Source organism: Colossoma macropomum, unplaced genomic scaffold (genome assembly GCF_904425465.1).
Source record: "Colossoma macropomum unplaced genomic scaffold, Colossoma_macropomum, whole genome shotgun sequence".
In the NCBI taxonomy this organism is placed as follows: Eukaryota; Metazoa; Chordata; class Actinopteri; order Characiformes; family Serrasalmidae; genus Colossoma; species Colossoma macropomum.
In genome coordinates, this window is record NW_023494805.1 from 18,395,441 (window position 1) to 18,411,233 (window position 15,793).

Genomic DNA, 15,793 nt, shown 5'->3' on the forward strand with positions numbered 1-15,793 from the left:
GCATGCAATCATGAGCAAAAGTTGGTGCAGGAATTTGCTTAAGAGGTCTCAAAAATCAATTTTCACAATAATCATTGATGACAGTTATGAAGAAAAGGTTTACTATTTTCTCAAAGCCAAAAATCAAATAAAAACATAACAGAAAGAAGTTCTAAATCAAAGCAGTAGATCAAAAAATCTGAAAATCACAGAAGTACATGGTGTGTTTTGAGGCCCCCATGTCTCTCAAAAGGGATGGTATGATAGTCATTAAATAACATATGTGAATAAATATGATTGGATGCTGAATTACATCACCAGTCTCCAGATAATCTAAGAAATTAAACATGCTGAAAGATGATTCGCTGCCCGTAATGTAATTATCAGATCTAATACCAAACACAGCGTTAACCGTGTTTGTATACAGAATTAAATGCTAACAGACAGCAGAATCGAAATATCAAGCGGAAACCATCTCAGACAGTTCAGGAAACCCAAGGCTATATTTTGATCAGATGGGAAGTGATAGATGTCTGGAACTTTCGTAAGACTTCTAAGTGAGCTTTAAAACAACTATACACTTCAAACATTCAACCAGATAGCAAATTACCAGGACATTGTTCTAATTAACCTTAAATTAGAAGTGATTGAAGTTAAATAATAAAACATCAATGACACGTATACCATATTCAAATTATCATTCTATATCAACTATCAAAGGATAATTAATGATTACTCATAATGATTCCATAACAGTATACCAATCATATCTGAAAAATATCCCTGGAATCATTATTTTATTTCATTTCTTTTTTATAGTTAATGGTTTACAAAAACCCTGATTAAAACCCAATGATTTAACTTAACCTTTAGCAATCAATCAGCTTATTACTGAATCAGTAAACCACCACCTCAAGCCACTTCAGACCAAAACCTGTAGAATTTGGTAAAAACTGTGAACTGGAAAAAAAACTGATAACAGACCTCAACAATCATCTCAATCTGTGCTTGTGTGTGTGTACATTTAATTTGTCTCAAGTGCTATATTGTGTTGTATATGCATGTAGCCTGCTTCATGTGTTACGACATTTACTAACACCTACACATTTGACAAAATGGACATTATTCCCGTAATGTTTACTTGTCAAAGCAATGAAATTAAACACTCCATTTGAGACATTTCCCTGCTGTACAGGACTGTGTAAAAGCCAGAGACGACCCCTTATATCTTTTATTTTCAAGTCAAAACACACTTTAACGCCTCCATTGTTATGAAGAAAAAAAGATAACAGAACCCTCAATGACCAGTATTTTTTTTAGTATTTATTGTGCTCATTCTTTGTCTTTTTTACAGCTTGCAGTATTTAGTCTGTAAATTATCTTTTAAAAGTCAGAAGTGTCTGGGTGGATTTTTAACATATTAATGTAAATGCACAGACTCAAAAAGAAGGTCAGGCTCGATGTTTAGGTCACAAACTCAACATTATACTTATTTACAAAAGTAAATAATTCACTCATATCATCAGAAGACACGCTCTTCACAAGTTTTTACTGAGTTCTCTTTGAATACTCTTTCAGCACACTCGCAATCATGAGATTCATCTTCTCGTTGAGGTCCAAAGCACAACCAACGATACAAAGGGCTCTTTCACACGTTGCATGCCATTACATATTTCCACCAGAGAGGTCTCCAAATCCCCTAATCTTACACAGTGCAGCTTCCAGCTTTGGAAGGACGAAGAGCAAAAGTGGCAGTAGGGTGCACAAAAGTAAAGAGTGGACAAATTGAATACTGGTAGATTGATTTGATATGATCAGTGTTGGAGTCTTTTGTGTAATTTTGTTAAATATTTATTTTCTGAATAACTTTATGCCCGTTTTGACTGGAAAAGGAGGGATGGTCTCTGACTTTGCACAATACTGTATATTTGAGGTTGATTCTGTAAAGTATATGTGAGTTTCTACTGGTTGCTTTTTCTTAGCATATATTAAGGTATCCTGTTTAATAAAGATTAGTCAAATTTATCTTATCTTAAATGCCTGTGCACAAAATAAGCGCACTCGGGTTGACAGCTATACATCAATAATATCAATAGTAAAAGCAACAATGAGCAAAACTGGAGTTCTGCTGTTGCTGGTGTGTTCTCCTTTCGGCAGGGCACTACATGGCCTTTGACACAAAATACACCTCAAAGGAGCAGATTGCTCACCTTCAGAGTGAGCTGCTGCAGCCAGTGGACCGTGCTTGCCTGGAGTTCTGGTACTACATGAACATGTGGGGCACTGTGGGTGAGCAGGCATGAAGAAAACCCAATGATCTGTGATCTCATATACTTATTGTACATAATAAACACAAGGTATTCAAAATACATGATTAATACTTAGCAATGTTCTTTGTTATTGCAGATAAGCTGACATTAACTGTGTATGTGAATGAGTCCGGCACGCTCCACTTTCTATGGAACCAGACTGGTGCGCAGGGCAAAGTGTGGAACAAAGTTACTCTGGATTATGCAGCATCTGAAAATTATCAGGTGCACCAAGATTTATCACTCACAAAATACCTCTTTTGCTCATAGTACACAAAACGCATCACACCTGGCCTCTTCTTCACCTCATTTCTGATAAGTTTCTTTGGTGAATTATCTACAGCTTGTGTTTGAGGCAAAGCGGCCACCCTACGATGAAGGGGTCATTGCCTTGGACGACATCCACATCATGGAAAACACAGGCTGCTCTGACTTGATCCCCACTACACCAGCCCCCACCACAGAGCCCACCACACCCCCTCCATCCTGCATGGACTGTGGCTTTGAGGAAGGTGAGGAACACATAGCCAGTTAGCATTTCTAAAGATCCTGTCTAATATATAACACCATTCAGACGTTTAGAATCTTTGGCCCGTATTCATCAGAGTTGCATGAGAAACACATACAAACTACTCTCTGAGTGCAAATGCCGAATCAGATTCAGTGTGTGAAATCAAGCATCAACATATTATTTGCATAAAGCACACCCTAATTCATGCAGACATTTCGGTATTGACCCAATAAAATGACAGCATTCAGCGGCTTCTGAGCCAGTAGCTGTTTGAGGTCGAGCGGTGAGTGCACTGCTCCCCCTACCGACCAAACTTTAAAGTGTCAAAATTACAACAACTGGAAAGAATACAAAAGTGAAATAAACAAAATGTCTCTGATTTTTAAGATGGTAGAATGATGTGATAGTGTAGTGTGATAATTTTGCCAAAATGAGTGATTTAAACGCTGTTTTATACTTCTGCAAAGGAATGGTTCTGTTTGGAAATATAAGTTCAATATAGAACCATTTCATGCTTAAATGGTTCTTTGCATGGAGAAATGGTTCTCCAGATTGAGAATGTTCTATTTTGAACCTTTTTTTTTTTGCACCAAAAAGGATTCACCTATTGTTACTTCAAGCTTGTAACAATAGAAGCACCCATTTTGAAGCTATATTTTTGGGCAGTTTCAGTAGTAAAACAAAAGCACAGTGTAGTATGTCTTTAAATGGAACATGGAATAGTTGCAACATTTGTTTATACCAATGTGCATTAAAAATAAGTACATCCACTTTTGTAAGCACTAAATATTAGCATTAATGTTAGTTTCTATTATTATTATTGATATTAATATTATTTTTATCGGTGTTATAGATGATATTTATAACAGTGTTAATTAGTTAACTGCAAATCAGGCATTTTTTTCAGATTGTTAGAATTCAGACAATAGTGTAACTATGGAGGTGGGGGTTCTTGCAGGGAGTGCAGTCGCACTAGGGCCCATGGTGCAGGGGGGCCGCAGTAAGTAAATTAGGTAAAATTATTATTTTATTATTCAAAGTATTGAAAGTAATTTTTGTTGAAATACATGCAGGGATCCCTCATAACATAAACTTTTTTATAAAAACATAAAACGAATAAGAAATTAATGTGACAGTGGTGAAGGCGGGGGTGGAAGTTGCCTAGTTCATATGCCTCTGAATATGTGTATAAAATAATTCTAATTTGGTCCCAGCACCCTACAGCACCACAGGTTTCAAACAACTTTTGCCAATTGTTCAAAATATTTCAGATGTATCCAGAAAGATGAAAGAAGCTGTGGATGATTCTAAAATAACTGAGAAAACTACACACCAAGAATAAAGTTAAAACAAATAAAAAATCTCAAAAAAGAAAAAAATCGCTATAGTTAATTACAGTATATTAGTTATCATTTAAGAACTTATTGTGTATATAAAATGCATACATACATACATCATCTAAACCACTTATCCTTCTGGGTCGCGGTGGGGTGCTGGAGCCTATCCCAGCTGTCATTGGGCGGAAGGCAGGATACACCCTGGACAGGTCGCCAGTCCATCGCAGGGCAGACAGACAGACAGACATACACAGTCACACACACTCACACCTAGGGGCAATTCAGCATGTCCAATCAGCCTGACTGCATTTTTTTGGACTGTGGGAGGAAACCGGAGTACCTGGAGGAAACCCACGCAGACACAGGGAGAACAGGCAAACTCCACACAGAAATGACCCTGGTCGCCCGGCCGGGAATCAAACCCAGGCCATTCTTGCTGTGAGGCGACAGCGCTACCCACTGCGCCACCGTGCCGCCCTGTCTATAAAATATAAAATTAAATGTTAATGTGACAAGAAATTTCAAATTCCACCAATAAGACAGATTTCTGTTTATAGGGCTGTGTGACTGGGTTCAGGAAGCTGAGCATGGATTTACTTGGACCCGTCAAAGGGGTCTGCAGGTGGACACAACCACCAAAGGACCCTTTTATGACCACACCATTAGAAACAGCCATGGTAAGTGGAAAACAAATTGTATCTACTTCATCATTCTAATGTACCAAGAGTATACAGTTACTTCTATAAATTGTAACTATGTGTGTGACTTTTAGGGTTTTATCTGCTTCTGAATATGTCCGGAGATAAAGATGGCGAGACAGCGGTCATTTCTGCCCCTGTAACTATACATGCCACCAGTGTCTGTGTTGAATTCTGGTATTACATGTTAGGAACATCAGTGGGAAACTTGGACCTCCTGGTTAAAACGGTACACTAGCATCACAACATTTTCAGCTCTTATGTCTCTTTTCATTACATTCAACAGGGAAATTCAACAGGAGTGGGCAACATGGCAAAAACATAACATGTAAAATTAGAATAATCCAATAAGCCATGAGAGTTCATACTTCGCTTTACAGTAATTATATCACAAGTAAGGAGTTTTATAGGTGCCCTTATCTGTGGTAAAATCACTGTGCCACAGTGTATATATATATATATATATATATATATATAAACACACACACAAACCACATACAATTTTTATTATTCGGTTATCCATTATTTATACTGCTATCACTTCAGGAACTTTTCAAGTTGGTGCCATAAAATAATGAACACATCATTATGTAACAGTTACTATACCTAACTACCATAGTACCATTAGTACCATTAGTGTAATAATGTTTGTTTCTGCTAGCACCTCTATTTTTCATCAAGCCATATATATCATCAAGCCAACATATTTAATGCTATTTGTGACAGATCTAACTAAAACAAGGACATTTGAAGTGTGTACGACATTCAAGTACCTCGTTCTTAACTTTTTATGTGAGTTTTACAGTGAACATTTAAATTTGAAGGGTAACACTGAATATAAAACCCTCTAATGCTAAAGATACTGTTATTAACTGATTTCACATAGACAGCTATGTTATTGATGGCTGCCTTCACTAAAAACTTTTTTTGGTCTCTGTCTTTCAGAAAACAGCAGAAACAGTTGTTTGGACTAGAACAGGCACAGAAGCTACGGAGTGGCTGAAAACCCAGGTCACAATAAGCATGGATGACACACAGAGAGTAAGAGCAACATTATAACTATGATTTGGTGTACACCAGTTCCCATTTCTATACTGACACACAGAAACAAATTATTCACTACCCTTTGCAGGTGAAAATCTCTGGTAGCAGAAATACCGAAAGCAGTGGCTTTATAGCCATCGATGATGTGAGAGTGAGTCCAGGTGCCTGTGTAGATCACAGTAAGTCTGATCTCTCTCTCCTTTTCTCTCTCTATACAGAATTCGGCTGACAGTATCACCAGGAGACACAATTCCAGACATTCAGAGAAGCATGTTTTTAATACAAGTCATGCATTTTCTGAATTTAGCAATTCAGAGTTATTACTGTTGTTTTACTCTAGAACAATTTCTGAACACTGATGGAATATATTTTGATTGAAATGTGTATAATGTACAAAACCAGAAGTGAACTGGATTTTTATCTTTGCAAGCAAGTCAACATTTCTAAAAGATCTTTTGATTGTGAAACTTGTACATGATTTTTAATATGATTTTGATAGAAAGTTGCATTTGTGCCACCTGTTTTATTTTAGCACGGCTGTCTTTGTGGAGAGGTGTGAACTGTTGTCAGAGAAGGGGGCTCCTGCCCCTCCACTTTTACCCATTATTGCTTGCTAACAGCGCAACACGGCACCATTAAATTTCACACAGAGTGCCAACAGTGTCCTAGTTAATTTGGTAACAGAGTAATCAGAGGGAATGTTTTTATTTGAATATATTTATTCAAATATCAATGTTGATTTCCATTCGCCAGCAGCATGGTCACTAGGGGGCCTGCAGAAAGAGGTTGTAACCTGTGAGAAATGCAGAGCATTAACATAGTTGAATATGTCTTTGTGTGCAGATCCATGTGGTTTTGAGGACACCTCACTCTGTGGGTTTGAGCAGGATGTAAGTGACAGCACTCACTGGCTTCACGTGGATGGCAGCACTGGCCATATTGATCACACTTACAGAACTGAACTAGGTGAGTGCCTTGTCTGTGCCTATTAGGGCTGCATAATATATTGTTCGTTGATTTATTAGGTTTGTTAATGACATGTTGTTTACTCATTATTGCAATGATTTTTTGTAATACTGATACTGCAGAATGCAAATGGGCTTCCAGATTAATCAAAATGTTTTTATGGTGTGCCGAGAGCATCTTGACCGATAACAGTTCCAGATGAGTGTTTCTGTGGAGTGTTGAATGTATCCATGTAATCCAACACTGAAAACAGGAACACCGTTCTAATACTGAATAGGAACTGCTTTGAAATTCAGAATAGCCTGAATTTGTTAAGGCATGGATTCTGCAAGGTTCTGGAAACATTCCTTAGAGATTCTAGTCCCTACTGACATGATTGCATCATTTAAGCCTCAAATTTGTTTCCTTGGCTGACAGAAGTGGACCCTAAAGTGGTCTTCTGCTGTTGTAGCCCATCCACCTCAAGGTTTGACATTGCAAAGATGTTTTTCTGATCACCACTGATTTAAAGAAAGGGTACTGCAGCCTTTCTGTGAGCTCAGAGTTTGGACATTCTCCTCTGACCTCTCTCAAGACATTTCCACCCACTGAGCTGCCACTTACTAGATGTTTTTTTGTGTTAAATGTGTAGAATGCATGAAAAACCTAAATCAGGAGTTTCTGAAATACCCCCTATCTGGCATCAACATTGCCACAGTCAAAGTCATATCACATTTTTCCCAAATTCTGATTGAGGTGAATGTTAACTAGAACTCTTGAGCTGCGTCTGCATGATTGTATGCATTACACTGCTGCTACATGGTTGGCTGATTGGATAATTGCATGACTTAGCAGATGTACAGGTGTTCTTAATAAAGTGACCTGTAAGTGTATTTCTAAAAACCTATGAGATGATCAGAACTCACTAATGCTTGTCAAATTATTTCTCACTATGTTTTTATGGCCAAAGGTCATTCGATGGCTGTTTTGGGAACGGACCTTCTAAAGCCAGAGACCACACATCTGCTAACACCAGAGTACAGCATAACTACTGAGTCCTGTCTGCAGTTCTGGTAAGCCAGAAACAGACCACAGCTTACTTCTGAAGCCTTTGAAAGATTTTCATTTCACTCAGGCATAAAAGTATCAAACATTCCGAAATAATGAAAAAACAATGGACACTGAATTTTGTACTGGCCATTTATATAGGTATTGGCTGGCTGCTGGCCCCAGAGATTCCCTCACTGTGCATGTTTATCTGAATGGAGAGCTGGGACCTGCTTTGTGGTCTCTCTCTGGAGCGCCCTCTACAGGCTGGGACTTAGCAGAGGTCACTGTGTCCTCTCCATCCAAATTCAGGGTGAGTCCTCCAACTCTGAACTCTCATTCATCAAGAACACATTTTTATTTAATGAAATCCAGTGCTTTTTCACTTCTGATACCTTTCCATTCTTTCCAATCCAATTTCCCATTCTTTGAAATACAAAGAGTTTGATATAGCTTGTAAACACTGTTTAAGTTTCATTCTTGGCCCATATGGTCCATATATGAAAAAAACAGCTCATTTTGAATTCATTGTTTTGATGTCACACACAGTTAGCAAACCAACAGCCCAATCAATGAGATTTAAGGGGTGGGTTAGAGCTACACTGACTTATAATAACCACGTACAATCAATATCTGTTAACTGGAAAGGGTTGCAAAGCAAAGAGTTTAGGTATTAATCAGCCTACAGTTAGACAGATTGTCTATAAATGGAGACAATTTAGTACTGTGTGTACTCTCCCCAGAGGTGGGCTTGAAGGAATTATTATACTTATTGGAATTGTTCACCATGGAGGAAGCCTAAGTTCTCCAAAGAAAACCATTGCTGCATGCTTGAAGTTTGCCAAAGAGCACCTCGACAGTCCAAAATGCTTCTGGGAAAATGTTTTGTGGACTGATATAACTAAGGTTGAATTGTTTGGGAGGATAATATAGCACTACGCATACATCATCATCCCAACTTAAAAGGGGAAGTATGGTGGAGGTAGCACCATGATTTAGGCCTGCTTTGCAGTCTCTGGGCCTCGACCAATTGCCATCAAGTTATCCTACAAGATCGTGTCAGAGTGGCTGTCCGCCGGTTGAAGCTCAGTAGAAGCTGGTTAATGCAGCAGGACAGTGACAGAAAGAAAATCTACAACAGAATGGCTTAAAAACAATCTGCTGAAGTTATTGCTGCCAAAGGAAGTTAAACCAGTTATTAAATCCAAAGGTTCACTTACTTTTTCCACCAGCACTGTGAGTGTTTAACTGGTGTGCACAACAAAGGCATGAAGGATTATAATTGTTTGTGTGTTATAAGTTTTGGCACATTGTGTTTGTCTATACTTGGATGAAGTATAGACAAGATAAAGAACTAAGAAAAGAAACTCTAAAGAGTTCACATACGTTTTCATGTCACTGTGTGGTTTATTATTGTTTAGTTAATTACATTTTTATTGTCTGGCCTTTGAAAAGAACTCTGATTACTCAATTAATCATCAGAATAATCAGTGGATTATTCAGGTACTCAACAGAGACAGCCCTAGAGTTATCTATGCTACTGCCTAGCACAAGTCTTTTCAGCAGCTCACACCTTTACATTATCATTCACATATAGGTGGCATTCAGGGCAAAGCTAAGCCCCACCCCAGAGTCCTTCATTCTCCTGGATGATGTGTCGGTGAGAGGTGGCGCCTGCTCTCCCACAGGAAGTTGTGATTTCGAGTCAGGGTTGTGTACGTGGATGAACGCTGCCAAAAGAGACTCAGTCAGCCATGACTGGGTCCATTCAGATGGACACTCTTTCGGCCCTCCAATCGATCAGACTACACACACCGCCTATGGTGAGGACATTTACATTTACAGCACAAAAAACACAACATGCTAATCAGCTGATCATAGATGTTCTGAGCTGCCTTTCAAAGCTTTTTTAAATTCTGTTAATGTAACTAGACTTTATAAGTAATTTTGGACCAGATTTATTTGACTTATATTTATTACAAAATATACACATAATGTACAGGGCAGCTGTCACTGTCCAAAAAAAAAACAAAAACATGTAACTTTTGGTCCATTTCTATTGGTCCATTCATGTCCATTCACTATTACACTTTCACACAATGCAGAGGACAGCTGCTGTGCTCAAAAGGTGTAGAAAAATACAAATGTAAAAAAATACAAATTCTAAAGTTTTCTTGTTACAGCAGTGATATTTACCCTAATGTTTGTGGCCAGAATCCTGTTATTCACAGCGAGATGCAAGAGCCAAAATTTGATGTATTTGAAAGATGGATTCAAAGCCAAAGAAGATACATTTTATTCTACAAATGTGAACAAGTATGTAATGTGCCTTGTTCCTTATGCAGGCAGGTTTATGCTGAGCCCGTCTCAGACAGGTGGTCCAGAACACAGCAGCAGAGCGGTGCTCACCTCTGAGCGGATCTTACAGAACTCTAACTCCTGCTTCTCTATCTGGTACCACATGAACGACAGGTCAGGGGCAAATCAGCTTCACGTTCTTGCAGCGAATTATAACTGCTTTACCTAAGTGACTCACAGAATGACTGTTTATTCTGTGCATCTCATCCCTGCAGTGACTCAGGGACCTTGCGAGTGTTTCTGGATGCAGAGAAAGGCAGAGAGCTGATGTTTGAAACAAGTGCTGCTGGACACAGCTGGAGGAACTTCTCTACCACAGTGTCTGAGACCAACCCTTTTCAGGTTCAGCAGAACTCATCGTACCACAACCTGTATCACATCAACCCTCTATACCTAACAGTAGACAGACACCTGCTAGCCAAACTTCTAAAATTGAGGGTATTAATAAAGAACTGCAGTAACAGCCTCTACTTTGTTGTGAAGGCTTTACACTAGATGTTGGAACATTGCTGTGAGGATTTGAGAGGATTCAGCTACAAGAGCATTAGTGAGGTCAGCTACTGATGTTGGATGATTAGTTATGGTTCACTGCAACTCATCCCAAAGGTATTGGATAGATCTCCATCAGTCTGGAGGATGCTCAATGCTGGGGACCTCTTTACCCAATGCTTGGCATTGTGCATAGTGGTCTTAGACTCCAGAGAATCTCAATTTATTGGCGAGATTACAAATGTAACACCTGTGTTAGCAATGGGTGCCAGTTAAAGGAGTTAAGTCTATCAGTTAGAAGGAGCATCTGGATACGTTTGGACATATAGTGTGTGTATACATCTTATAACTTTTATGAATTTATCTTTATTTCCAGATTCTTCTAGAGGCAGAGTCTGGAAATGGTGGATTCATTGCTGTGGATGACATAACAGTTATGAAAGGGCGGTGTGAAGGCAAGGCACATTTCTCCTAAATTCAATCAAAGAGAGCAGTTTATCATACATACAAATTGTCGCAATCCAAAAAAAAAAACTCTACAGTAGGAGGAAAAGACATTCTTTTTTTAAGTAATTTTGAACCACTTCTATTTGTCCTTTCATCATGAAATTGTAAATTGAAAGTGTAAAGGACAGCATGCTTTTTTATGACAGCAACAAAATGATGAGACTGTTCTGTCAGCTGCTGCTGTTAAAACACTGTTATTGTACTTTTGGTGTCACTGACTAATGTAGATGTGGCAGCAGTGAGTGGTGTGTTTGTTGGATGCCAGTTTGAGACGGACAGCTGTGCGTGGAAGGACGTGAGTGTGGGGCAGTTTGCCTGGCAGCGAGATCGCAACAGCACAGCTACTGCTAACACTGGCCCCACAGTCGACCATACTACTGGAACAGAGCTGGGTAACACAAACAAAGCAGCACACACCACTCACCTCGTGAAAATGTCTTTAGCATTGAAACTTCATCACAATTGCAAAGGTAGTCATGTTAAGGCCTTGAGACGCCAAGGCAAGCATTAGCTGTCTGACCCAAGCTGTTGGTGAATGTCAGTGGCCGACCGTCACTCTTAGGCTGTTTTTTCACCTATTTTGTTTGCTCATGTCAGAACCAGAGTTTGGGTTTTTTGACATTGTTTCACACTGCACCTGCTAAAATGCCCCAAATTATACACCTTTTGAGCCAAAAATGTATTTTGAATGAAAATAGAGACATTTCACGTCTATGTGTATCACAGTCAACACAATATTAATAACCCCTATGTGATATCTGCTTCTTTGTGGTTGGTTTGTCAATTTGTATGTAATCAATCAGCAATCAGGTCACTGATGCATTACGTTCTGTGATCTATGTGCCAAAATTAAAGGCTTTGCTTCGCTATTATTTCATTGCTCTGCTGTTATTAGCAGCAGCTTGTGCTGCAGGAATGATATGAGCTATCAAGAGTCATTTTTATGGTCTTTTTAACTTATCATGTAATTATGAATATGAACATTTTAATTTACTATTTAATGTACAGACATTTACTTAAGTACCCTTTTTTTCACTAACATTGAGATTTTGTTACGTTAGCACTTTCACACACTAGTTTTAGCTTAAAAACACAGACATGTGAATCTTGTAAAACCTTAATAAGAGAGTTGTTCTCATGAAGTTAGTTATTAACGGATATTTTGATTATTCTGTCCACTTCCAGTATATCTAACCATAACTCAGAATGTCCCACCGTAGCTCATTTACAGTGTCACCAATGGACTCAGTCTGCTTCTGTATTATGTTACTAGGATGGTACATGGCAGTAGAGGCCAGTCATGGAGATCAGAACAGCTATGCTGCACTGCAGAGTCCAGCCATGAAGGAAGCAAGCACTGAGTGCGTGCTTGAGTTCTACTACCACATGTATGGAGAGGGTAAGATAAGCGCTACTGAATACAACAAAGAATAGCAGAACAGTGGCTTAGTTCTCATTGAATAACCTGTATATATTTTGTCTGCTTATTAAATAACCTGTACATAGTTTGGCCATGAGTTCTGCTGAGTGAAGATGAACCTTGGTTTGTTGTACTTCAGCGGCATTAATAGTGGAATTGGTTGTAAGACAGTGTTTGTGTGCTGTCTTACTCACAGGCATTGGGGAACTAAAAGTGTTCCTCCAGGAAGACTCAAGAAGAACTCTTCTATGGTGGAAGTCTGGCAACCATGGAGACGAGTGGCATCAGGCAGAGGTGGCAGTGGGTCGCACTCATCAGGTTTTCACTGTTCTCTTTGAGGCCACCAGAACCTTCAGTGAGCTTGGAGACATCGCCATAGATGACATCGCCTTCCTGAACTGTTCACTCCCAGGTACAAAACAGATGATTTAGCTGGTCTTTTTGTGGAAATCAAATGCCCTTGGTTTCTTATAAGGCTACTATACAGCTTGAAAGGAGATCTGACTTGAAGGTCATGATAGTCACTGCAAGAATATTGGCACATGTACTAGGAGAAATGAACCTTGTGTATGTACAGAAAATATATATAAACCACTAGACAAAAAACAAAGGCCATATGAAATACAAAATGCCCAAATGTGGTTCACTTTGGTGCTGAAATGTCATGTAACAGGTTGGATTGTATCCTTTTCCTGCTGAAAAAAAGACTTCTTTGGACTACTTTGCTTGTTGAAATGTGAGACTGCAAACACACGTACATTTGGAACACATTGCTATCGTGGGTTTCCACCTTTTCTGTAGAAAATGTTTTAATGATTCAAAATGTTTGTCAATTTTGGCAACAGAAACTGAATTTTTTTGTAATATTTTATAAATGTAGACAAAACTTTTTTCCATTTAACTGGTAATATTTTATGAATGTAGACAAAATTTGTTTCCATTTAACTTTAGCTTTAAAAGAGTGTGATGGTACCTGAAATGTTGCGGAAACTCACATTGGAAACGTTTCTTTTTTTTTAAGCACGGGGAAAACAGCACATGTATGAATACATTTAGAATTATGTGAGAGACTTCCCTCAAAAACAGCAGGGCAGAGAGGTGTAGTTGGACTGAGGAGGAGACAAGAGCATTTTTAAAAGGAATGCTGCCATTTTTCAGCTCTTTCAGAGAGAGATGTCCAAAAAAGTCCATGGCCTTTTTAAATGGAAGGTGCTCCAACTCTATATGGCAGAGAAACATGATCTCCTGTATAATGGTTCTGATAGAAAATAACACATTTATGTTTACGTTATTTGGCAGTTATACTTATGTTATGTGGAATTCCAGGGAAGTACACAAGTTGTGATGTGCATGAAATTAGAGATGGAAACGTCAATCATTCCATAAAGCATTTCTTACCACTATAAGTCTGGTTGATGCGGCAAAAACTGGAATTTTCATCTTATCACTTGAAGTTTGCACAGAAAGCTGATGGAAGCGTAGGTAACGAAACACACAAAAGCTCTTACAGTTCTAATAGTTCCCCTTCTTTGTGAAGCATCTGAATTATTGCGGGAAGAATTAATTATCTGTACATTTCATAAAATGACCATTACAATTCAGAACGTTTGCATTCCGTCTCTGCTTTTAATTCTGTCTATACTGTAATTACTCTGAATTGTACCACTTATTGGGATTAACACTTTATAAGTATTCCAAACTTTTGATCTCAGTGATACAGTACTTTATGCTATAACACTTGCAATTTTTCTAGTACTAGTGCTACCTGCTGAAAAACAGCATTGGTGATGGCAAACTATCCATTCATCTTTTTTTCCTGTTTTTCAGAGCCTCAGGAATCATGTCCAGCAGGAACATTCACATGCTCCAACCACGTATGTGTGGAGACGAGCAGAGTGTGTGACTTCAGTGATGACTGTGGAGATGGTAGTGATGAAGCACGCTGTGGTAAGAGGCCAGATGTAAATCAGTCCTATCAGCTGTCTTAAACATATGAGGACAAATTCAATTCCACCTCATCTCTAGAGAAAGATGCTTGTGTTTAATTGTAATGTGTTGTGTGTTCATGCTCAGAGGAGCTGGGTTATAAGCAGCGCTGCAGTTTTGAGAAAGGTATGTGCTCATGGGAGATTAATGAGGCATGGCCTGGGTGGAGTCTGGAGAGAGGAGAGTGGGAGTGGCCAGTGCATGGACCACCTAGAGACCACACCAGAAACACAGCAGCAGGTATATACCATCAATCAATCACACATCCAACAGTGCATCGTTGCTAACGTGATTATAGCTGATGAGTCATTCCATGAAAAGAGTGCTGTTCAGTGCTGTGACTAAGAAAGAAAAATCTGCAAATCTGAGTGTTTTTCAAACTTAAATAATTAAAATATGATTACAGTGTGTTTTTATGTATACTTTTTAAGAACACAAGCATTTTTATATGTCCATATAAACAGTCACTGAAGTTCTAACCTTTACCATGTCCAAATAATGAAATCTGTTTCTACAATGACATTTTGTGTACCAATTTAATATAAAAATATAAATTTAAGTAAAATATAATAATTTCTGTGACCCCTCATCACACTAGCTTATTTAGCTGTTCTGTTCTGTCATATTAAATGATGTGATAAACAATAAGTGATGTCATTTAAGCCTTCAGAGGAGCTAAGCTCACAGTAAATTTTGTTTTCATTCAATATTTATTCAACAATCTTAAATTGTTGCGCTTTGTTCTTCTCTTTTAATATTGTTTTGGTCTAAAACAGGTGGGACTCATGACAAAGCAGTACAGATGATGTCATCAACAAAAAAATAAAATTAAATACAAAAAAGGACTCAGTAACTAAATATGAATGGCTACATGAGTGGAAGTAAAAGTATTATGATTTGAAATTACTCAGGAGAGTACAAATCCATCAGTATTTTACTACATGTACTTGAGTAATGTAACTAGTTACTACCCACCTCTAGTTTTACTTCGCAGTGTTATTTGGCACAAAAAAAATAAATATGCTTACTTAGGATGGCAAAATCCCATCTGACATGAAAAAAATATAGTCCATTTGGCAGCGATTTCTTGGAATGACTCAGATAAAATGTACAAAATAAAAATATCTGTCATATATTAGGCATTAGAACAATTCTTTCTTCAA

The 15,793-nt window shown here is 38.3% G+C and overlaps 1 protein-coding gene across 1 annotated transcript in view; it reads left to right on the top strand.

The window, feature by feature from the left end:
- Positions 1-15,793, top strand: part of si:ch211-106h4.4 (MAM and LDL-receptor class A domain-containing protein 2) — a 47,336-nt gene that overhangs the window by 12,894 nt on the left and 18,649 nt on the right. The window contains exons 13-31 of the mRNA XM_036596781.1: positions 2,137-2,268; positions 2,386-2,513; positions 2,632-2,800; positions 4,694-4,813; positions 4,909-5,063; positions 5,780-5,875; positions 5,967-6,057; positions 6,722-6,844; positions 7,794-7,896; positions 8,033-8,183; positions 9,468-9,693; positions 10,216-10,342; positions 10,444-10,570; positions 11,094-11,172; positions 11,452-11,616; positions 12,498-12,623; positions 12,841-13,056; positions 14,472-14,591; positions 14,718-14,870. Of these exons, the coding sequence (XP_036452674.1) occupies positions 2,137-2,268; positions 2,386-2,513; positions 2,632-2,800; positions 4,694-4,813; positions 4,909-5,063; positions 5,780-5,875; positions 5,967-6,057; positions 6,722-6,844; positions 7,794-7,896; positions 8,033-8,183; positions 9,468-9,693; positions 10,216-10,342; positions 10,444-10,570; positions 11,094-11,172; positions 11,452-11,616; positions 12,498-12,623; positions 12,841-13,056; positions 14,472-14,591; positions 14,718-14,870 (2,607 nt within the window). The remainder of the gene's footprint in view (positions 1-2,136; positions 2,269-2,385; positions 2,514-2,631; positions 2,801-4,693; positions 4,814-4,908; positions 5,064-5,779; positions 5,876-5,966; positions 6,058-6,721; positions 6,845-7,793; positions 7,897-8,032; positions 8,184-9,467; positions 9,694-10,215; positions 10,343-10,443; positions 10,571-11,093; positions 11,173-11,451; positions 11,617-12,497; positions 12,624-12,840; positions 13,057-14,471; positions 14,592-14,717; positions 14,871-15,793) is intronic.